Source organism: Verruconis gallopava (assembly GCF_000836295.1).
Source record: "Verruconis gallopava strain CBS 43764 unplaced genomic scaffold supercont1.28, whole genome shotgun sequence".
In the NCBI taxonomy this organism is placed as follows: domain Eukaryota; kingdom Fungi; phylum Ascomycota; class Dothideomycetes; order Venturiales; family Sympoventuriaceae; genus Verruconis; species Verruconis gallopava.
In genome coordinates, this window is record NW_015622164.1 from 169,374 (window position 1) to 191,977 (window position 22,604).

Sequence of the window (22,604 nt, forward strand, 5' to 3'; positions counted from 1 at the left end):
CACTGTGTAACTTCATATTAATCCTGACCACGTCTTTCTCAAAATGTTCCATTCTTGCTAACTGTTGGAAAAACACACTTTAGATCAACAATGTGGGCCGTAAGCGGTACCTGAAAGATGTCCGGCCATGAGGCACGTGAGGATTCAATGTGTAAAATTTAGAAAACAAAACGAGGAGAAAAATGTGCAAGTCAAGATATAGAATTGCAGTACATCTAAGCATGACTTACGCAGCAAGGCTACTTCCAGTGGTATACTCCTATGAAGGCAGTCAAATTAGCGGATTTCCCCTCCGCTAGTTGTCAAGTTCGACCTGTACCTCCAGTGCGAAAGTAATGCCTAACCGGTCTCTATATATTAATTGGATATCACATAGTTCAAGCAACTTTGTTCCACTTGATGTGCTTGGTCAACTGAAATTCGCGATCCGTTTAAGACATGAGGCGTTATTGCTCCTCCAAACGTAAAACCATGCATATATATCTCCTCTAAGAGTTTGAACAATTCGGTCAGATTACTGACGTAAAGTGTACGGTTTCAGTGCGCCTTCAAGGAAATTGCCAACCTTAACGGAATTTAGGCATTAAACCTAGATAGCCTCTAGATGTTAAAAACAATAAGGGACGGGACATTTCTCGTATCATGGCTTGGCGGGTGAAGCTTTTTTTTCTCTTCTGCAAGGCTGGCTTGACGTGTGTTCATATTAATCTCGCGATCCAGGTCAATCGGGGATTTGAACAGCTTCATTCTCTCGAGAATTTTCGACTTGGAGATCAGTCCATCAACTATTAATCAGCTTCCATAACTTGTAGCACGTCGACCGTTTTGACGTTGCAATGGCTCTCTGTCGTACAGCCCAGTTCGGACCTCGCCAAAGCCATATCGCCATGACCTCGCATACCCGCGATGATCCCAGCCGCAGTTTCACAAGACATTTCTAACCTTGTCTCCTGATAATTGTATTGTGTTTTTGTCGACTTGGCTGGGTACGAATAACTGGATAGCATTGAGGATGAGCGGCATCGACCGCTGTCAAAATTCGTCAAGAAGTCAGGTTGGCTTTGTCCGTCAGCGACGTTATCCCTGGTTTGTGCGATTTCTTGGGGAGTTTTGAGCACTGTTTGCTCATCAATCACTGAACTTGTGAGCGGTGAATCCGGAACGGCCACGTCTATCTGCTCTGAGTTGTGCGACAAACCTGCCATGCGTGAACCGGTTTCTGGCCTTTTTTGATGAAAATCGGTTTCGCATCTTTCCATATCATCGTTTTCCGAGATTATATGCTGCCGAACAGGCATATTGTGAGCATAGGACCAAGGCTTTACATGAGATTCTTGTGAACGAGGAAGTGGCACATCGTTTGGCGATGTCGCTGCTGAGCTAGAACATTCCTCGACTAAAAAGGCGTTGATCTCGCTCTCCGATACTCCTTTCTGGATGAGAAGCTTTCGTAGGCAATCGTTCTCCCGCGCAACCTTTCTTGCGGCAGCCTGCATGAAGATTGTGGCTTGAAGCTCTTTCTGCTCATATTGGTGCACTCGATGTTGAAGCTCTAGAATAAGTTCTTTGCGACGAGCTCTCGAACGGCGTTGATTATCGCGAAGACGGGTCGCAGAAGGGATATCACTTTTCTGTGAAGGCGAGCCAAGTTAGGTGCATTGCAAGTCCCAGGAACATTCCACAGCACTGACTTTCCTCGGCATGAATGTCAAGGCCCGTAACTAGCGTTCACCCCAACGTCCTATCCCAAGTAAATGTTTTTGGAGAAGTATTTCAGGAAGAAAGAGCAGAAAGATGCAGCAATGGAAACGGTGAAGAGGTATATGATGTTAACTAGCGAATGATGCTACAGATCTTGGTTCCGATGCAGAGGCGATCCTTGCGTCGCCAAGGCACAAGAGGCCTGTAGAAGTCAGGACCCTCGTGTGCACGGGCCTAGGTGTGCACGGGCAAAGTTCTGAAGTGCATTTCTCACCCAAATTATAGATATCTATCCAACCACCACTATGGATGATGCAATAGCCTATCTAAAGGCTAATCCAGGTACGCAGATTCAGGCTGCAGTAACGTTGTTTAATGTAAATCGTTCTACTTTAAGCAGAAGGTTCAGAGGGGTGACCATTTCTTAACAGCAGTATAATGATCAGATCAACAAGAACCTCACCAAAGCACAAGAAAAGAAGCTTATAACCTATATAAATAAGCTCACCGATCGAGGATTTGCACCTACCTATCCAATTATATGAATATTGGCTTATGAAATAGCCAAAAAACCGGTAGGCAGAAACTGGCCGAAAAAATTTGTCCATCAGCATTCCGATCGGCTATCATCCGACTATCTTGCAGCCATAGAAATTAGCCGAACGAAGGCTGATTCAGTGAAAAATTATGGAAATTAGTTTAACCAAGTATTATTACCTAATTTATTAATATGGTATGATCCTAATAATATAATATAGGTTTTTGCTAAAGTTGATCAATATCATGTGCTACTGAAAAACATCTACAATATGGATAAAAAAGGCATGATGATTGGCAAGCTAAAGGCTCATAAGCATATCTTTACTTCTGCATCGATCAAAAGTGGAAAAATCCTTAGGGTGGCTGAGGATGGCAATCAAGACTGGATTACGATGGTAGCCACCATCTGCGCAGATGGCAGTTGGGTGAGGCCTTTGCTCATCTATCCAGCCAACTCTAAAGATGTACACGATTCTTGGATTCATACAGTAAATTGGGAGATAGATAATATCACATTTACTGCATCAGAGTCAGGATGGACCAATAATTAATTAGGTCTCCGGTGGTTAACCTATTTCAAAACCATATCACATGCCAAATTAGATAATCCGGAAGATTATCGATTGCTCATCCTAGATGGCCATAGATCATACTTAACTACCAAGTTTTTCGACCTATGCTTCAACAATAGGATCATTTTGGCAGTGTTTCCGCCTCATGCAACGCATAGGCTGCAGCTACTGGATATTGGGATGTTCAGGCCGTTTGTAATGGCCTATAGCTGAACCCTCAATAAATGGATCACAGATAGGATGGGCCTATACAGGTACACAAAACGTGAATTCTATGAGGTTTTCTGGCCGGCCTATCTGCAATCATTCACTGAGGCCAATATCCTAAGTGCCTGGCTGAAATCCGGCCTATGGCCTCAGGATGCCTCGAAGATTATCCATACCATTAATCCAGCACCTTCTAGGCCAAACACTGCTAGTTCAGGCTCATCCAGTATATCTATTTATGCCTTTAGGCAGGTCAAACGAGAGCTCAAAACAGCCATGCAGGGGGTAGATGATCGTATAGCTAAAAGGATAGGTGAGGTGCTTGAGCAGTACCAGTTTGCATTAACTATTGCTGAGCATAAGAGGGATTACTATACACAAGTAGCTATTACAGAATTAGAGAGGCGACAGCGCAGTAAACCTGTAGCAAATGCTACATTCAAAAAAGAGCATGGCAATATAATGGTATGGGATGAAGCTAATATCCAGCTGAAACGAGAGTTTGATGAATCCCAAGAGGTTAAAAAATAGGTAATTAAGGCTAAGAAAATAGCAGAGAAGGCTGCTAAAGTACAAAAAAAGGAGGAACAGGAGATTTTACGTGCTCAACATAAGGCTATGGTTGCTGATCAGAGGTTACAGAAGGCTATCCAGAAGGATATAGCTAAGGATGCATCTTCAAAGCCTGTTGCACCTTCAAAAATTAAGCAGGCTAAACCTAATCAGGCTTAACACCAAGAAAATAGCCTAATAAAGCAATCACGGGTGACAAAAAAGCTTCATAATCCCGAGGTGGTGGTGGTGGATGGTACTAAGGGTGATTCTTCGAAGGTGGCAGATGGGCAGTCAAAACGTTTGCGCAAACCGCCACAATGGCTTAAAGATTATGAAACTTAGTCAATAGGCTCATATAAATCACTTATAATACTATATATAATTTTATATTGATTAAACCATTATTGCATATGCTATTAATTAATATAGTGCCTGGGTGCTGGTGGTGGATGGCGCGTGCATACCTAGGCCCGTGCACACGGGGGTCATGACTTCTAGGACTAGCCAATCATGAGCTTCAAATGACACACCTTTTCGGCTGTGTTCATGGATACCAACACCAGAAGATACGGAGAAGATGTTTGAGAACGAGCTCGAAGCTTGAAAGAGGCGGATTCGTACACAAATGCCGATGCTCTCGACTTTGAGATATGCATCGGTCTAGGCTCTGATGCAGGTTTGCAAAAGACATTGCAAAGACCGTTTTGCTGATATATCCAACGCCGCTCGCAGTGAACGTCCAAAAAAAAGAACGTTGTGATTAATGGCGGCCTGGCACGCAGCCTGCATGATTCGACGGGCTGGTGGTTCTAGAGTACTTTCAAGTAAGCGGTGATGAATCAAACGTTCTTTTTTCTCTGCGCATGCTCCGTAATGAGTTCATGATTCGATGGCGCAGTTGAAAAATTGCAGTTGAATCGATGACCTACTGTTTCGCTATGATTGGCTGCAGCCCTGACGGTACGAGAGTCTTTTCTGGCTTTGAAAGCTAAATAAGAGCATCGTCGAGCTCGGCCGTCCAAGTTGCGACCACGCTTAAATCGAACAGCGAACGGAAGAAAAAGCTCTGGTTTCTTTACTAAAATGTTTTCCGGCGACGTTCTGAAGCCAGCGCATGATGGCGCCAGCCTGCCCAACGTCGACCTGGAAAAGGATTCGAACCAGTCTCCAGTGATTTCGACAGAAGACGAGGACGAAGTACCTCCCCTTAGGGGGCTTTCTCTTCTCGACAGATTTCTCGTGGTATGGATTCTCCTGGCCATGGCCATCGGCATCATTCTGGGCAATTTCGTTCCTTCTACTGGCCCGTCGCTGCAAAGAGGAGAATTCGTGGGAGTCAGCATTCCTATTGGTACGTTATGCTCAGCATCCGGTGTCTATCTTCAGAATTTCACGTAGAGACAACTGACGACTCGACACAGCCATTGGTTTACTAGTAATGATGTACCCCATCTTATGCAAAGTGCGCTACGAATCTTTACATCTACTGCTCAGCAGCCGCGGCATATGGATACAGATTGCTGTCTCTTTCGTCCTCAACTGGATCATCGCCCCTCTGTTCATGGTCGCGCTTGCATGGGCGTTCCTACCAGATCGCCAGGATTTGCGCGAAGGCTTGATTTTCGTGGGCATCGCTCGCTGCATCGCCATGGTCCTTATATGGAATGAACTTGCCAAGGGAGATCCAGACTACTGTGCCGTCCTTGTGGCGTTTAACTCGATTCTTCAGATCGTTTTGTACGCACCATTCGCGGTGTTCTACATTAAAGTGGTCAGCCATTCGCATAATTCCTTGGTGGTGAGCTATAGCAGAGTAGCTACCAGTGTTGCAGTCTTCCTTGGTAAGAATACCAACTGAAATTTACCGGATGTTCCTGCGGAGTTAACATTTAATTAGGTATACCTCTTGGTGCTGCTATCCTCACAAGATTCACCCTTCGTCCGATGCTCGGAAGTGATAATTACCAACGTCGATTTATCCGATACATCAGTCCTCTATCACTCATCGGTCTGATCTATACAATCATCGTCTTATTTGCCTCTCAAGGTGCCCATGTCGTGAACCAGATCACGTCGGTGCTCCGTGTCTGTGCGCCGCTGGTGGTCTACTTTTTCATCATATTTGCATCCACTGTGCTTTTATGTTGGAAACTAGGGTTTGGTTATCGAACAAGTTGTACTCAGAGTTTTACTGCTGCAAGCAATAACTTCGAGTTGGCCATCGCGGTCGTAGTGGCCGTTTACGGAGCAAACAGTGGACAAGCATTGGCATCCACCGTAGGTCCACTTATTGAGGTTCCAGTGTTGCTTGCCCTAGTATATGTCTTGAAGTGGGTCAAGCAACGGTGGGGATGGACAGGATGAACTCTTGGTGAAATAAATTCATATCGCCAAGCTGGTTGACAATGTTCAAGACGTTGTATACGTGGTTCCGTTCACTATTAGAGTACGCTGTCCATCGTCTCGGTTGAGAGACTTCTGCTTCATTCTCCGGTAGACCTAGGGGCAAAAAATTTTCTTAGATCATATAACATTCATATAGTATGACACACGCTGAATGGAAACAAATTGGAGGAGTGCAAGCTTTCGCATGCTTGTTTTTGTCAAAAATGCTTTCGTCGAAAAATATGTTCGACATTGGCGAAAAGTGGACACAAAGGGATGACGATGACGCTCGTCCTCTCCACGGTGACGAGCATGTCAATTGTGCAGCATTGTGTTATAATTAGCGATCCTGCTGAGCATTAATATATCCTTAAATGTCGATCCTTGGTTCTCGCGGAGACATGGAATCGCTGTGGCTCAGGCTCACTGAAATATTTCTCCCGCCCAGAGGACTGCAATACAATCCACTTCCGGTGTTCTTGTTGGCACAGAATTGACAATTTACAACACTCATTCTAGCTTGTCTACACCTAGGATTGTAAGGATTCCCAATATCGAATGCCACTTAGATGCTGTCGTTTCATACATTAACTCTTCAGTACTTGACCGCATTGCAATCGACAGACTTTTCCAAAGTTGCAGGGAAATTTGTAGACGACTCTGTCTGATAAATTCTCACGATATGAATCAGAAATAATATCACGGAGGTTCGCTGTTTTTCCCTACTTTCTACCCAGGAAGTCTTTGCTTTCCCCATGACATGGAATGTCTCTGGGACTTTTCTAGTTTCGTTTTAATTTTCATTTGTTTCCCCATTGGAGCACAATCTTATCCATCGGAATTCAAAAGCGGCAAAGTCCCCTGTGGATCTGATAATAATGCTAATGCTCAAGGTGTATAGCCTTTGTCTCTGCACTGATTCTTGCTTACACACGTATATGTGTAAATCGTGCCTCAAAATAGAACCCGACATCTTTGAAAGGGCCATTTCGTCATAGCAAGTCCACATTTAGCCAGCGCTTCGTTCACACCCCACGCAATTTCATTTCCGCGGTTGCAGTAGCAAATCCCTGTTTGTACCAACCACGTGTCGAGCCATCACCTCGTGCTAACTAGACCACCTCTAACCATATTACATCTCCATTCCTCGAAGGAATTCATGATGGAATTCCACCACCACAACGCTAATCTCGCGTTCAGAAAATGCCGAAACCATACGCGGCCCACGTCAGATTAGGCCCTGCGGAAGCGAGTATGCCGAGAGGACTCAGCGTTTGTTCATCCCAGAGTCTGGCATTGCTGTGTAGTACTTAATGTAGGATTGCCTCTGCCGCAATGATCTTCTCGTGGATTACTGCCAATATCTGACCATATACTCTCGTTTATAAACATGAAGGCTTCAACGCAAGCTCTTCTTGCCACTCTTTCTTTTGCTCCTTGTGCTCTCGGTGCCGCCTGCAGGATAAGGACCACAGTTTTGGGAAGCTGGTCCGGCGATGAATATACGCCTTCCAGCTCGCCAGGAGCTACTGTCCCTGCAACATGGAGTTCAGTAAATCCTGATAATGCACAATCTTACCCATGGGGCCCCTCAAGCGGGTCGATCTCCCGCAATGGATACTCAGGAAAGCCCTCGGAGACACACTCGAGCAAGCAATTGCCATCTAAAAGCTCAGTCCAGCCCTATTGGAGCTCTCTTGCCGCTGTGTCTAGTGATTCAGTTTCAGCTGCCCACACGGGAAGCGCCAGTTCCTGGGCATACATCTCTCGCTCGCCAGCACCTGAATCGTCGAAAATCTCTTATGGCTCTTCCGTCCCCGCGGGAATACCCAGCTCTTCGAGATCTGTAGTTACGTCAAGGGCCGTGTCATCTAGCCAGGCATACAGCACCTCTTCTGCTTCTCCGTCCAGGTCCGTTCCTTCATCCAGTACGTCCTCCGTCCCACCAGTCTTCTCAACGTCTTGTAATGGCAAGACGTACATTTACAACGAGTTGGCGGGTTATGGTGTATTGCCCGGCGACTCACGCGACTCGTTCGGCGACACTCTTGGAGGATTCGGGTCTGCTATCGCCATCGACAGGAAATCCTGGACGAAAGTGGGCGATTCGTATACATTTACTCTCTATGCACTTCCTGACAGGTGAGTTAATGCACAAGAGGTTGACGGATATCTGCTCATGGATGACCTCAGAGGATGGAATACCGAAGGCACGCTCAACTTCCAGAGTCGCGTCCACAAATTCCAAATGACTTTCACTCCTGCTCCTGGGGCAACAGTCGACAACCCCTCAGCTCCCAACCTTGTCTTCAAGTACGTTGACACATTGCTTCTGACTGGCCCAGATGGCGTTCCCACTACTGGACTCAACGCCGACGAACTCGACTACGAAACCATCGATGGCTTCCCTATCATGCCAGTTGCAACTTACACTGGAGACGGCTTCGGAGGATCTGGTCCAGGCGGGCGTCGGATCTCCGTTGATGCCGAAGGTCTACATCTTGGGTCTGACGGTTCGTTTTGGGTACGTGTTGCAGTGATATAACAAAAAATCCCCCTGTTATACGACGGTGAGCTAGTTTGCTAAGTTACATTGTAGGTCAGTGACGAGTACGGTCCGTACATCTACCAGTTCGACGCCAGTGGCAAGATGTTGCAAGCAATTGCACCTCCGCCAGCCATTGTTCCGGAAAGAAATGGCTCCATCTCCTTCACCACGGATGACGCGTTCATCTATGATCAGGACTTTACGATCGAGCCAGACGATCCTGACCAGGGACGAGAAAACAACCAAGGTTTCGAAGGCTTCACGGCTGACCCGAGCGGCAAAAACATCTGGGCTCTGGTCCAATCCGCCTGCTCTCAAGAAGGCGGCACACATAAGGCTGACCGAAGGTACACACGTTTAGTGCAGTATGACGTCTCGGCAACTCCTCGACTGGTTGGGGAGTGGGTTGTGCCTTTGCCCTTGTACAACGACTCGGGCAGCACGTTGGTCGCCGCCCAGTCCGAGATCCACTACATCTCAGACACGCAGTTCCTCATCCTGTCGCGCGACAAGAACCACGGCCACGGCCAGGACGATTCCACCTCCATCTATCGCCACGCAGACGTGTTCGACATTTCCGCGGCAACCAACATCGTCGGCGTCTACGACGCGGTCGATGGACAGATCGCTACTTCGAGTAAGCCTCACGCCCCTCCATCCCCAAAATGCACCCGGCCTGGACTACATCGGCTAACAGCGCTGCAGAGGGCGTCCTGAACGCGTCGATCACGCCGGCAGAGTACTGCAGCTTCATCGACTACAACATCAACGCGCAGCTCAACCGCTTCGGCGTGCACAACGGCGGCGACCAAAACTCGACGCTGCTGAACGAGAAGTGGGAGTCCTTGGCGCTGATGCCGGCCGAGGGCGAGGACGAGTACTACCTGTTCTCCCTGTCGGACAACGACTTCATCACCCAAAACGGATTCATGAACTTCGGACGGTTTCCGTACGCGGACAGCTCCGGCTACAACCTTGACAATCAGGCGCTTGTCTTCAAGGTGACGCTTCCGAAAGGATCATCGCCGCTGGTGAGCTGATTGGTCCGTCTATTTTCAGCCAGATATTGGCGTTTGCATACGTAGATAATACGCCTCATTCCAATAATTCTTAATCGTGTTCAGAGGGTAGAGAGAAGTTCGATGTGTGTGTGTGTGTGTGTGTATACACAAACTTGAATCGTTGAGACGAAGAAAAACTTGCCCGATTTGATAATTTCACATTTTGCCAAGTTTTTCACAGTATTTAGTTATGCACGGAGACAGCCGTAGACGTGCTGCTCATATACGTGAGTCCCATCCCAAGTCCGAATGTTATATCGCTCCGTCGACGACGTGAAAGAGATCAAGGTCCCACAACCTCGACGATGCCTTCGCCGTTCATCCCCCCGGCCTCCATCCGCCCTCTCAGCGCCGCCGCATCCCGTATCTCCCTCTCCTCTGCCTCGAGCGCGCGCATCTGGTCCGCGAGCGTACTTTCCTCAAACCTCACGTCGGCAAGAGCCTGTTTCTGCCACAGCCTGTGGCGCTCGCACCGCCTCTTTGTGCACATTGTCGCAGACGGGGCAGCGGGCGGATCATCGACATCCATCTTGTCTACGCCGTTTGTCTCGACAGGCTTGTCCTTGGGCTCGGGCAGTGGCAAAGTGCCTGACTCGAGAGCCGCGGCGCCCTCCTCGCTTTCGCGCCACATGCTGAACTCCTCCTCGCCCCACGTCAGGCGACTGTCGTAGCCACACACGTCCTTGGGCTTGATTTTCTCCTGTTCCGCGTACCGTGCTACGTTTTCACGGATCATCTGCCCGAACTTCTCGCGGTCCTTGAGCAAAGCCCGTCTGCGGCGCAGCTCGTCCTTTTCTGCGCTGATGGCTTCGATTCTGGCCTTTTCGGATGCGTTCAGATCTGCCGGAGTCGTAGCTAGGGTTGTCGGGAATCGCTCTGTGGTTGGAGAGACTGTCGCGGGCGGGGATAGGACGCCAGCTCCAAGGCTACGGAAAGCAGCCACGTCGCCAGACGTCGACTCGACAAGGGCCTTGAGCTCGCTGGCCTTGAGGGAGCTACCTCGAGGCCCTAGGTCGTCGTCCGAGTTTTCCGTATCGTCGAGCAAGACCTTCATTCTTCTATTCCGGGGGCTGTTCCCTTCCTTTGCAGCTCTCCTCCTCCTCTCGGCCTCGCTCCGCTTGAGCTCGCCCTGCATGAACTCCCGCCCACACTTGTCGGAGCAGTACTTGCTCATGTCGCGTCCTCGTATCCTCGCGGGCCGCCTGCACCCGCGATTTCTGCACGCCGGCAACCACGTGGTGACTTTGCCCAGCTTCTCCTCGCAGTTGGGACAGATGTATTTGTCGATGAGCTCGCCATCGTCCTCGAGAATGTTGACGCACTTGCCGTGGAACCAGTCCTCACACCCACCGTCGCATGCAATCATCCACGTGTGATTGTCACCCTTGCGGCAGATGCAGAAGACCTCATTCTCGTTGCCTTCGGACGAAGAGCCGCCGTCAGAAGCATAGGCGGCGGACTCGTCTTGCGAAATGACGGATCCTGGTGCGGGCGAGGAGCCCAGAGCCGGGGTGTTAGAGGTAGACTTTTTACCGCTAGCCGACCGCTGGGCGGTTGACTTTACAGCTCGTCCTGGAGACAACGAACGCCGTCCAGTGGTCGACGACGCATCGTCCACTTTTCTTTTCTTTGCCGGTGGCTTCTTGACTGTCGCCTGGCCCTTCTTAACTTTCGGCGCCGGCCTCTTCTTGCTCTTCGCATCTCCATCCGCATGAGGAGGGGCAGGCGATGTGGTGCTTGACAGTGGCTCCTCGATACTTGGCTGCGCCTTCGGCCTTCCAGCCCTGAGTCCAAAGTCATTCTTTGCAGCTTCGATCGCCTTCAAAGTGTCCTCGTCCAGCGGTTCGCTTTCGCCGTGCGTGGATGCGCGGCGTTCCTTCACAGGCGTGCCGTCCATCGACGCACCCGCAAGCTCGTCCTTGATCGTCGTCTCAGGCTCCGGAGCCTGGTGCGTCATTTTGGCGTCTGTGCCCGCGACGTCTGGCTCACGTATCTGATCTGGCGCCGACTGCTCGATCGCTTCGCCTTCGGCTTGGCCGCTCATCTCGTGCAACACTCTTGTTGCGCCCGTGGGAGAGCGAGGCAGTAGCGATGACAGCGTCGGCGATGATGGGCGATGATGGCGGGGATGCGGTTGCGACGAGTCAAATGGCGTCTCGAACTTGTCGTGCAAAGACGTCGACGAGGAAAAAGACAATGATGATGATGATGATGGAGCCAGGAACGCGTTCGCATCCCGGCCCTGTGGCGGCGCGCTAGTGGGCTCGGAGTGCCCAGTCGAGTTGTGGGCCCCGAACCGCCGCCGGTCCCGGAGTGGAGCAAGGCGGATCGGTGCTGTCGTGCCCTCACCAGAAGCCTGGCGGTTCGCCTCCGCGCCCACGACATGTCCAGCACCAACGAGGGCATGCAATGCGGGTAGGCTTTGCCGTCGTTGCTCCCCAGGCGAACTGGACGCCCAGAAGCCGTCGTGCTGCTCAATCCCGTTCGCGGGCAACGGGAGGGTTGTATTTACCGCGCCGTCAGGAAGCCACGGCGGGAGTGCCGTGTAACTTTCTCTGCGCGTCGCCGCCGGGCCTGTAGGTTTAGGAAGCCCCACGATGGCAGGCAGCGTTGGGGACTTGGACTGTTGCGGTCGCATCGGTGCAGACGAATGGTCGGTTGCGCAGTCAGGGACCGTGCCTGTTGCGGAGGCGGCATGATGCGAGGACGACGTTGCTTGCGCCTGCGCGTGCGCAGACTTCCATGCGCCATCATACTCGCCGTGGCCTGAGATATGAGCATGCGACGGCGACGGCGACGGCGACTGCGATGTGCTGGAAAGCAAAGGCGGCTCGGGAGGTGGATTTGGATCGTGAGGCGTCGACACGTTCCAAGGCTGGCTAGAGCCGATATGCGAAGGCTGAGAAATAGGTGAAGGCGACGGCGCAGGGTTAAGCAGGGAGGACAATTTGAACGACATGTTATTCATAGCCTTTCTACGTGGTTTCGCTGCGAGCAGTTGAAGTCATGGAGCCGAGCGAGGCGCTGGGCACATGGTTTGCACACAAGGCGGAAAACAGGTCGGTGACGTTGTACTGCTATCTCAGTATGATGTTTGGTGCGCTGGATTATGCGGAACGACAGTCGTGTTCATCGATTGGTGCACCCCACACACGTACACATGCGCTACATGGGTTACCAGTGCAAAAAAAAAAAGGGCTGCTTAGGCTTTGACAGTACCGCTTTGCACTCTCACGGGTGTTTCTGAACGGCCTGCCCCCGTTTCCGTGTCTCGCGTTCTGGCGCGCAAAAAGCGGGGAGCCTTGAACGGGATTATTAATCCCCTCTGTAGTCCAGCGTCCGCAGTTCCTCTCGAGCGGCACGACGACCCGACGACGAAGTCGATCTCCTGTTCTGTTGGCCCCTAGCCCAGCGAAGTCTTGGAAAATGTTTCTCTGTCAACATTCGCCAGGAAACCAGTTGTTCCCACGCTCTAGCAAGGACCGCTTGTGACTCATCGACGACGCGTGTTCATGCCGTTGACGCGTACGACGTCGGTGTTACGATCGATACGTAGTCCAATGGAGAATGCTGTCTGAAGCATTCGATTGGTCTGATGCTAGCGTCAGTCGTCCTCATCGCTCTCTTCTTCCTCGTCCTCCTCCTCGTCCCGTCTCGCATTCTCAGCTCGTCGTCCCCTCTGCGACCTCCCCTGAGCTGCCCTACTCGAAGCTGTCGCCCCATTTGTCACCTCACCGCCTTTCCCTCCCTTCTCATCTCTTTCTGCAGCACCTCCAACTCTTAGACTGTTCTCCAATTTCTTTTCCAAGTCCGCTGTCCCGCTGCCGTACACCGCTCTTACCATGCCCCTAACCCCCTCTTCGCCCACTTCGATCTTCCCCCTGGGTCCAACAACGTACTCAACATTGTCTTCGGTCGGGTTGCTCCGATCTACCACCTTGGCAATGTACTGGTCTTTTATGAGCCGTTTAAGCACAGTATCTGTTGGTCCTAGCGGCGTGTTGCGATCTGCATTCATGCGCCTCATGTATCGTTCCAACTTAGATTCCGGGATCGTGCCACCGGCTAGGTATATCGTCGATACGATGAACGTGTAAAGTGCCGTGTAGGCGGCCTCCTGCTCGTGCGTTGGAGCCGCGGTTGGCCCTACGATATCCGGCGTGCGATACTTTCCAGGCAGCGTGCTGGCTAGGACCCAGGCGTTCGAGTTCGCGTTGCTTGCCCCCAAGTCCTTGCCCTGTCGTTGAGCTGCGCGCTTCTGCTGCAGCGTTACCTTCTCCTTGACAGGCAGCTCGACCATCTCCATGCCGAAGACGTCTCGAAGCATGTTCTGTGCCTCTAGAAACACCTGCTTGAAGATACGTCCCGAGCTCGGGTTTAACACTTTGGCGTTTATGTCAGGTCGTCGGATGGGCTGTCGAGCGTACTCGCAGGAGAGAGCGTATCGGCACAGCTTGCGAGCCAGCGGTTGAATGGCGCTAGGTTGCGAGCCTGAGTCCGAGCCGTAGCCGTCATCGCCTGCATCTTCGGAAGCAGCAGCAGCAGCATCATCCGGAGGCGGCGTGGACGAGTGCCTTCGCCGCTGATTTGGGCGCGGTTGAGACTGTGACTCTTCGCCGGAGGATTCTGGATCTTGCGCGACCTCAGGCTGGAAGAACGTGACGTTAGATGCCGAGGCCCACACGCGTTTTTCCTAGCGGCAATGACCAATCGTGAAGAACTTACCGCGCGTCGTTTCCGAATTGTAGGCATTTGTTGCGAAATTTAAAAAAACAAAAAGGTAAAAAGCTCTTTGCGGTTTGTGGTTTGGGGAACGATGGTGAGGCCGCAGCGTGGCTCGACGCGTTCACCCACACCACGCATATGCGGGGAGAGTACTCTTTTCGCGTGTTCGTCCGAATCGGGAAATTTAATGGACCCTCCACCACACACTTCCTGGCCCGTACAACACGTGCATCTTGAGCTCGTCTCCCGAAGCGATATTTCAAGACATGCGAGAAACGCAAGGTCCAGGACATGATGATCGGGGGGGATCTGAAGGGGGGAACCTGCCGAGCGGTGACGGACGTCGCTGTTCTCCCCTCCGTAGCACCCCGCGGTTTTACCCGCTTCTTGAATCGCAGACGACGGCCCAGAACCTGCAGCGAAGGGCAAAGCCAGGTTAGCGCGGCTGGCACGGGGTTACGCGTTGGAGGGCCGTGTCGTCTCATGGCTCAGCGGTGACGGTGTCAGCGAAAGCAGCCAAAGACAATATTCACCATCCTTTCACTCGTTGTCGCAAAGCGTGGGTCGACACGGCGCTCAGGGAGATGCCTGCTTCGCAGGTTCATGCTGGAGGGACGGAGGGCTCTTGGACCCAGGAGAGATCTCGAATGCTCAGCCGGTCCTTTCACAAACCGTATTTCGACGGATCGTAGGTGGCACGGATCCACCTCTCGACGCGGCCGGCCGCAACATGGGCTAGACCGCTAAGTAACCTCGAGAAAGACAACCTGGCGACGAAGGCTGTCATCCTCGCTGACCGAAAGGGTGCCCCTGGTCGGAGTGATTCGAGGAGCTTGTCGCTCTATTAGCTTGCCGGCAAAGCGTACCTGCACAGGATCATGGACGGCCAATGTGGGATTCGGCAAAATGTCATTGACGTCCGCGTTCGCCGGCTTTGTATGAACTGGCGCGCCGGACGGAAGTCAAACCCAAGTCTAGACAATAGTACTAGCCCTGTGATGACAGCAAGAGGAGAAATGGAAGGAAGTGCGCTTCTAACACAATCACCTCAACATATGTATTACCATTTGGTTGTCTGGCGGGACATCTGCAACAATAACGTCTACATTGGACAGAATCTTGTATCAACCCGGTCTCACCGCGCCGCTCTGCTTCGATGTGCATCATTTCAACTTCTCCGCTTTGTTGAGCCAAGCTACGTCCCAGCTGGCGAGTCACGCAATCCTCATGTGCATGTCTCACCCGATTTTCCTCCGCTTGCCAACACTGCTCTCTTCCATCTCCTCCTGCTCCTCGAATCCATCGCCTCCTCCAGTCGCAGCGCTCTCCGACAACGGACCAGATTGTGGCGGGACCATACCGGAGAAAGTGAGTCCAGCAGCGGCAACGCTGCTGCGCTCGACTTCCCTGAACTTGGTGATCTGGGCCTCGACGCTCTGGGCCATCTCCCGCGCGTCCAGCACAACGTCCTCGTTGCCCGGGTTAAACATCACCGCATTCGCGAACATGCGCATGACTTCCTTTTCTAGCTGCGCCGAGTTGACGATGCCCTTTGGAGGTACGAGCTCCTCAGACACGGGAAGCATCACGATCCCGCCCGCGTCTCGATGAGGCTGGGAGGCTGTGAACGAGGCGAACGACTCGGAGGCCGTTGCAGCATTGACGGCGCGGTTGCCGGCCGTTATGCCCGCACGGATGGACTTGAGATCTTGAGGACGTCGGATGATCTTAGAGTAGCCTTCTGCGTCGCGGTCACGCACCGGGTTGCTGAACAGCGAGGCGTGCTTGTGGGACTGTATGTCGTTCATGATGGTGGCCGACAAGCGGCTGAAGTTCTTGTTGGCAACCACCACGCTCTTGTCCTGCCGAGGATGGAGAAGCGCAGGGGGAACATCGCTGGCGTCAGAGTCTTCGCGGGTACCGCGTTTGCGCTTGTTGTTTCCGGTGGCTGCGCCTCTGCGTGTCGTCTGACCGCCTCCCGGAGTGCCTTCGATGGTGGGATGAACAAAGTCAGAACTCTCCATCGGCGTGGAAGGCTCCGGTTTGACTCTGCGTCCGGTAACAGAGGCGGCGTCCGCCATGGACATATCCTCTACATGTGACAAGACAGACTGGCTTCGCGTCCGGCCTCGGACAGAGCTGCCAGGCACCGACGACGTCGTACTGGCTCCCCTTGCCCGCCTAATCCTGGTGTTGCGTGACTGAGCGGAGTTGTCGTGCGCTGGCTTTCCGCGTCGTGATCTTCGTGCCGCATCCTCCTCAGGTGGTGGCGACGTAGCGCGTTCGCTAATGGGAGACACGCTACGCGACTGTGGGCGAACTGGTGATGACCTCCGCGGCGGTCGACCAGCTCGACCACCCACGGACTTCCACTGGGTGTCCTTAGACGGTGACGGCGCGCTGGGGCCAAACTGAGGCTTCTTTAATGTGAGTGGAGTAGCTAATAGCTTAGCTATATCAAAAGGGCTCAGAACGGCGCCCGAGTGTGCCGAGGGCTGTGGCATTTGGCTCTGCGAGGCGGCAGATGGTCTTGCGTTGCTCGCGGCTGGCGGCATCTGACTTTGTTGTCGTGAGCCCGTGGGCGTCTGCGGTGCGACGGCGAACGGCTGCAGCATCACGCCGCCATGCACACCTTGGTGCGAGGGTGGATGCGGCGACGGGTGCTGACCGAGTTGTTGGAGCTGAGCTACCGAAGAGCCTTGCTGGCCCTGGGCCGCGGTTCCATGCGGAGGCACGTAAGGAGTGTGGGATGGAAGCTGCTGCGAATGGCCATTGTTCGCGTACGGGTATGACGAGTATGGTTGGCCGGCTTGGGCTGGCGGTGGGGGTGGCAACATAGGCGACTGAGAGGGTTTGGCGGACGCCCGAGACTCTGGAGGACGTGGGCTGATGGCTAGGGTTGGTTGTGGTTGCGCATGTTGGGCTTGCTGTATGGGGCCAGATGTAGGATGCATGGGCGACTGCGATGCCGAGCGGGAAGATGTTGGGGGTGGTTGCGGTTGCGACTGCTGGTACAGCGGCCGGGCCGGATGCGGGGAGACAGTCGGTGTCGAGGGTCTGGCCTTTGTTGTAGATAAATGCGCGTCCGATTCCCGTTTCCACGCTTTTTCCTGCGCCGTCACGGCAGGCTGCTTCACGGCGCCATTGACGGACTCTGGCAGTGAAGCGTCAGCGGTCCCATTCTCGGGTCGATGTGCCTTGCGCTGCAGAAGCTGGTCCCAGTCTCCACGCTCTATCTCGCGCTGCAGTCTCTCGTCCCACGCGCCGCTCTTGATCTCGCTGATGTTCTTCCGCAGGCGCTCGTACTTTCGCTCGTCCTCCCTGATCTGTATGATAGCATGCTCGCGGTAGCGCGCGTACAGTTTGCGTATCAGCTGTGGGATCAGATGGGCATCTCTGCTCGCCTCTTGGATGGTGGGTAAGCTCGGGCTGGGAGCCTTACGCTTCCTAGAGCCAGACTGCGAGGCCTCGCCATTCGTCGTGCCAGCGGCGGCGGAACCCGCAGGGGCGTCGACAGCGCTCATCTCACTTCTAGCCTCATCCTTCAACAGCTTGAGGTAGAAGTCGCGCAGGGCGTCCGGGGTGAGGCGTGCGGGATCGTACGAGGAGCTGCGGCGGATCTGGTCATCGTTTGTGAGTAGGTCCGAGATCTTCGTGAAGACATTGGGAGCGACGCCATAGTTTGACAGGTATTGGAACAGTAGCAAGGCCTCGAGCGGTGTAAACGCCGAACTCATCCCACCGACGATGGAGCGGTGGTAGAGAGTGATGTTTTTGTTGTCGTTGTCGATGAGTGTGGAGGAGGAGGTGGTGGTGGTGGTGACGGCGGTGTTCGTGACGATGGTTTCGTGCAGGCGTGTGGGTCGCGACGGGGGCGGGTCGCGACCAGCAGCGGCAGCAGCACGGGCGGCGGAGGCGACGGCGGGACTCTGCCTGTGCGAGCTAACGAGGAAGGCTGGAGCCAGTGTTGCGAAAGCTTCATGTCACAACGCACGCGACGTGGTTCCGGTTCTGCTGCAATGGAGCCAGAGGCATCGGTAGCGACGTCGTGACGGATGCGCAGTCGACGAGGCGTTTGATGCTGGCGATGGCGAGGCGGACGGCGGAGATGGGTTGATGAAGAACGGAGATGGGGGAGTTGATCACAGTCAATTTTTTTTCATCTCTCGGACGACGAGCGCGGTGCAGGAAAGTGAGCGGTTGAGCGTGGTCAATGGCCTGGTTGGACCGTTTCCCCCGGTGGGCTGCAGGCGTCGCGAGCGGCCGCTCACCCAGCCAAGCGACGCCCGAGCAGACAGCAGCTAAGTGCTGCGGCTCCCTCGCCTTTGCTGCTTGTTGCTGCCGCGCGAGACTGGCCTGCATCGAGGCCGGACAGCAGCTCTCTCTTCGCTGCACTGCTATTCTCGCTTGTGCTTCCTCCCAGAACTGCCATTCCCTCCGCTGCTGCTACGGCTGCCTCCACCGCCCACTACGGAGTCCCGCTGCCGCTGCCAGGCCACGGGCTAGCAAAGGCCACCAGCTCCACCAGGCGCCGCACGCTAATCGCCAGGGGGCGCGCCTCCATGGAGCGGTCGTTCAAGCGATCAGCAGTGGTCTGTAGAGGCCGTCGACATCACAGTCTATGGCCTTGTAGGAGGCATATATGTGGCAGCGTCTCTGCTTCGGACGCGTGTCCATCGCTCATCTAACTGTAGCTCCAAGCAAAGGCGCAAGCGGCTGCACACGCTCCGACGACGATCAGAAGAGCGAGACACAAGTTACAAGCGGCCGTTTCTCGCGTGGCAGCACCGAGTACTCTTACGCACGCATGGCCTGCTGGCCTAAGTTAACCCAGCTCACCGACCGACTGCCCGACCGCATGCACAAACGAACAAGCGAGTGGACCGATGTCGCATGTGTGATAGGTGCATCAGCGCTGCGTGTTCCTGAGTTACAGACCCCGTCCTTGCCGTGCTCATGCTCATGCTGTTGCTCATGCTCATGCTCATGCTCATGCCGATGCCATGCAATGCAGTAACGCAATCATACCCGTCGTGCACGATCCTTGCCCGACCCATGTTGCCAGCGCCTCCTCTCCTTGCCTCTGCTCCCCTTCTTCGCTCTCTTCCCTCCACGCCCCCCATCCATCAATCTTGCCATGCTGCCGCCTGTCATTTCGTCCTGCGTCGCGTGCAAGCGTCTTCCCAGACCAGCGAGCCGTCGTCACGGCATCTCACGTCTGCGAACACAGGCCGTCGCATGCATGATTGGGCCATGGGCACTCTCCATGCCTCCGTCTGGTCGACTCAAATCTCCGAAGTCGATTGGCCGGACTGGCCGTTTCTCAAGCCAAGGTCATTTCCAGTTGGTCGATCTAGCTTCAATCTCCCAAACTCCTTTCCCCTGGGCCTTTCTCTGTACGCTACAATAAAAAAAAGAGGCGCTCAAATTCCAGTAGCGCTCGGCTGGATCTTTCAGTCTTCTTTGAAGGGAGAAACCCAAAACATCCTCCAACATCTCTGAACACCCTCTCCTCCGTACTTGCTCAGTCTCCTTGTGCCTCAGCCTTTCCAGCCCGGTGTCGTCTGTCCTCGTCGCATGATCCTCTAAGCCCGTCACCGGTTCACCAAGCGCCTCAAGTCTTCCCTCCTTCTTTATCACGCTGCCCTACCACCTCGTCGTTTTCCACGTCTTTGTCTGTGTCTGCCTTGCCGCTGTCCGTATCCTCGCGCCTCGCCTGGTGTCTCGACTGTGCGCGCGGCGTGTGCTTGTCCGTTTGCGTTGCCTGAACGGGGGGCTTGTGGGAGCAGATAAAGGCTCCGCACCGTCTACCTGACCGCCGTCCCGAAGGGCAGCCCCAAGGCTATCTCTCTCTTCGCTATCTGTCGGCCTTTCCACCCTCATCACCACCGCCAGCATCACCTGCACCGCTCACCTGCAGGCCTGGTTCCGGTCCCCTTGCGGCTCTACAGACCTTCCCTTGTAGTGCCTGCCTTCGATACCGGAGCTGTGCAAGCCAGCCCACGCCCCTCACCTCCTGCCGCAAAGGATACAGAATACAGTTTTCCTCTCCCTGAACGATCAGGAAGGGATCTTCCAACATGGCGGACGTAGACACGAATGCCTCCTTCCGCCGCGGACACCGCAGATATCAATCGTGAGCAGTCACTCTCTTAATCCTCCCCCCCATCTCCTTCCATCCCAGGCGCAACGTCTCCTTTTTTGAAAGAGAGGGAGCCAGAGCTGTCTCAAAACAAACGCTCAAATTTTTGTTCTGAAAGCTTGGACTGACCAGCGATTTTTTTTTACATTGCAGAGTCATGGCGCAACAATTCTCGTCGCAGCTCGACGACCTCTTCAACATGGACGGTGGCCTTGACTCGCTGGTGCACGACGTCGAGGCAAAGTGAGTTAGCCCCGCCCTTCATACTGCTCGTACCATGTTTGCGACATTGGATACGCGAACCTGCGCAGGGAAACAGAGCTCTATAGCTAACCTCGACACGCACAGGCGCCAGTCCATCTTTGTGCAGCAGCGGGAGCTCGAAGAGCTCCAGGAGCGGATCCGCCAAGCTGAGGCCCGCCTCGGCGGCACTTCGGACGAGGAGAACGATGCAGATTCAGACGCCTCGGGGTCGGACGGCGCTAGCAGAGGCAGCGGCAAGGCCTCGGAGTCGGCGCGCACCAGAGCGATCACGTCGAGCGCCCGCCAGCCCTCCATCTTTGCCATACGGGAGACCAAGGACGAGGAGGAGCAACCCCAAGTTCAGCCTGTGGCGCCTGCTCCTGCGCCGGCGGCTCCAGTTGCAAAAGTGCCCGCTCAAGACTATGTTATGGTAAGGCGGCCACGGCCTGCGCCTAGAAAGCATCCAAGGGTGGACTCGCACATTGAGATCAGTGAGGAAGAAGAGGAGGACGAGGAGGACGAGGAGGATGATGACGAGGAGGACGAGGGGTCGTCCGAGGAAGAGAGCTCTGAGGAGGAAGCCGCACCGGTCAGATCGCCAGCCAGGCGTCGCTAGAAAGGACGGCACGCACCTTTGTCTGAACCGCGTTCTTCGTTCTCATCTCTTTGTTCTTTTCGTCACCTTCTGCTCTCACCGCCCCCGCACCCCTTTTCTTGCGAACGATTTTGCATCCATCACACACGTACACCCCGTCCACCGACACGCAACCATTTTTAGCATCTTGCATAGACATTGGCGCACAGTTCTAGCAGCGGTCGCACTTTTTTGACACGCACTCACACACACGACGACGAGACCACAACACCGAGCACGTATGATTCCCCCTTTCGATCGGGGCCGGAATGGCGCCCGGCGGAACTGTGAGCGACCTTTTACTTTTTGGTCTCTCCAGCACGCATTTCTTGCCGTTGGGCCATCTCGCTTCATCTTCCACATTCTGAGCGGAGTCGACAGAGCTTGGAGGATCAGGCTTTTTTTTTTGTTTTTCTCAACGTTTTCCGTTACCTCACTGTACCTGCACAAACCCGTACTTCAGATACCCTCGCTGCAAGCTCACAGACAAACGTTTACATATCAACCCTCTCCCTCCACGTGCGCTCGCACGCTCACCCAATGTTTTTTCTTTCCTTTGTTCTTCATAAGCTCCTTGAAGGGAGGTGGGGGAGGAAGCATACCACAAGACTCTTTGTAATCAAGATTCACCCACATAGAGGTTTCCGCTTTTTGGTTGTTCTTTCTGCTTCTGCTTCTGCTTCTGCTTCTTACCATTCAATACACGGGCGAAGGCGAGAATGGCGGCTTGCTCTACTCGGAAAGTTGATCTTTCGGAGGGTAGAATCACCGCGATGTTGATTGTAGCTAGCTCAGTATCTGTAGCGGAGAGGCTCTAGATATTCGTCAAACCCTTCGGCTTTCGTGTTCTTTTTTTTCTTCTTCTCCTTTTTTCCCGACGTCTTCTTTCGACGAGAGGCGGATAATCTTACAACCTACCCATATGATGCAACGAGCATGCCCACAGTGACAAGCACGGCGCGCTTGCTTTGACCTCTCTTCGTGGCTTTGCCCAGTTCCACTTTTGGGCATGCAGCAAAAGCGGTCTGAGAGCAAACCGCGCGCATCACGGCCACCGGTGCTAACCAGTCCATCCGACACCGAACATGTCATTCATGCCCAACCTTGGCTGGAAAGACGGCCTGAGCGGATTTCCGGGGGGGCGCAACCACATCCCAAGAAACTCTCCTGTCCTCCACGGAGGCCTGACCGCGTCAATGGCGTCACCGCCGCTTTCGACCGTCGCCAGGCCCTACCTTGCGAAACGGCGATCCGGGCGTACGATCAGACGGGTCCAGGCGCGACCAGTCTC

At 53.6% G+C, this 22,604-nt stretch overlaps 7 protein-coding genes across 8 annotated transcripts; 3 read left to right on the forward strand and 4 right to left on the reverse strand.

Annotated features, from left to right (window-relative positions):
- Positions 1 to 104: 104 nt before the first annotated feature.
- On the reverse strand, positions 105 to 1,864 carry PV09_07289. Of its 2 annotated transcripts, XM_016361040.1 has the most exons (3): positions 1,692 to 1,864; positions 1,199 to 1,631; positions 105 to 1,135 (listed from the first exon to the last, which is right to left on the reverse strand). In XM_016361040.1, the coding sequence occupies exons 1-3, from the start codon at positions 1,701 to 1,703 to the stop codon at positions 789 to 791; spliced, it is 792 nt and encodes a 263-aa protein (XP_016211116.1). In that variant the 5' UTR covers positions 1,704 to 1,864; the 3' UTR covers positions 105 to 788. The 2 variants fall into 2 exon arrangements, with proteins under 2 accessions (XP_016211116.1, XP_016211115.1); XM_016361039.1 differs by having other exon boundaries at positions 105 to 1,631.
- A 2,794-nt stretch (positions 1,865 to 4,658) lies between these two features.
- On the forward strand, positions 4,659 to 5,939 carry PV09_07290 (arsenical-resistance protein; the record flags this gene model as incomplete). The annotated part of the gene is made up of 3 exons (XM_016361041.1): positions 4,659 to 4,926; positions 4,997 to 5,416; positions 5,473 to 5,939. 3 exons carry the CDS (start codon positions 4,659 to 4,661, stop codon positions 5,937 to 5,939), a joined length of 1,155 nt encoding a protein of 384 aa, XP_016211117.1.
- A 1,364-nt stretch (positions 5,940 to 7,303) lies between these two features.
- PV09_07291 (uncharacterized protein) lies at positions 7,304 to 9,665 on the forward strand. The gene is made up of 4 exons (XM_016361042.1): positions 7,304 to 8,102; positions 8,154 to 8,484; positions 8,560 to 9,145; positions 9,214 to 9,665. Exons 1-4 carry the CDS (start codon positions 7,351 to 7,353, stop codon positions 9,546 to 9,548), a joined length of 2,004 nt encoding a protein of 667 aa, XP_016211118.1. The 5' UTR covers positions 7,304 to 7,350; the 3' UTR covers positions 9,549 to 9,665.
- PV09_07292 (uncharacterized protein) lies at positions 9,592 to 12,528 on the reverse strand (the record flags this gene model as incomplete). The annotated part of the gene is made up of 1 exon (XM_016361043.1): positions 9,592 to 12,528. One exon carries the CDS (start codon positions 12,526 to 12,528, stop codon positions 9,853 to 9,855), a length of 2,676 nt encoding a protein of 891 aa, XP_016211119.1. The 3' UTR covers positions 9,592 to 9,852.
- A 9-nt stretch (positions 12,529 to 12,537) lies between these two features.
- PV09_07293 (uncharacterized protein) lies at positions 12,538 to 14,382 on the reverse strand. The gene is made up of 2 exons (XM_016361044.1): positions 14,295 to 14,382; positions 12,538 to 14,217 (listed from the first exon to the last, which is right to left on the reverse strand). Exons 1-2 carry the CDS (start codon positions 14,319 to 14,321, stop codon positions 13,174 to 13,176), a joined length of 1,071 nt encoding a protein of 356 aa, XP_016211120.1. The 5' UTR covers positions 14,322 to 14,382; the 3' UTR covers positions 12,538 to 13,173.
- Positions 14,383 to 15,337: 955 nt separating this feature from the next.
- On the reverse strand, positions 15,338 to 18,504 carry PV09_07294 (uncharacterized protein). The gene has a single exon (XM_016361045.1). It carries the CDS (start codon positions 18,029 to 18,031, stop codon positions 15,533 to 15,535), a length of 2,499 nt encoding a protein of 832 aa, XP_016211121.1. The 5' UTR covers positions 18,032 to 18,504; the 3' UTR covers positions 15,338 to 15,532.
- An 805-nt stretch (positions 18,505 to 19,309) lies between these two features.
- Positions 19,310 to 22,150, forward strand: PV09_07295 (uncharacterized protein). Its single transcript, XM_016361046.1, has 3 exons — positions 19,310 to 20,430; positions 20,590 to 20,679; positions 20,785 to 22,150. Exons 1-3 carry the CDS (start codon positions 20,375 to 20,377, stop codon positions 21,293 to 21,295), a joined length of 657 nt encoding a protein of 218 aa, XP_016211122.1. The 5' UTR covers positions 19,310 to 20,374; the 3' UTR covers positions 21,296 to 22,150.
- The last annotated feature ends 454 nt before the right edge of the window (positions 22,151 to 22,604 follow it).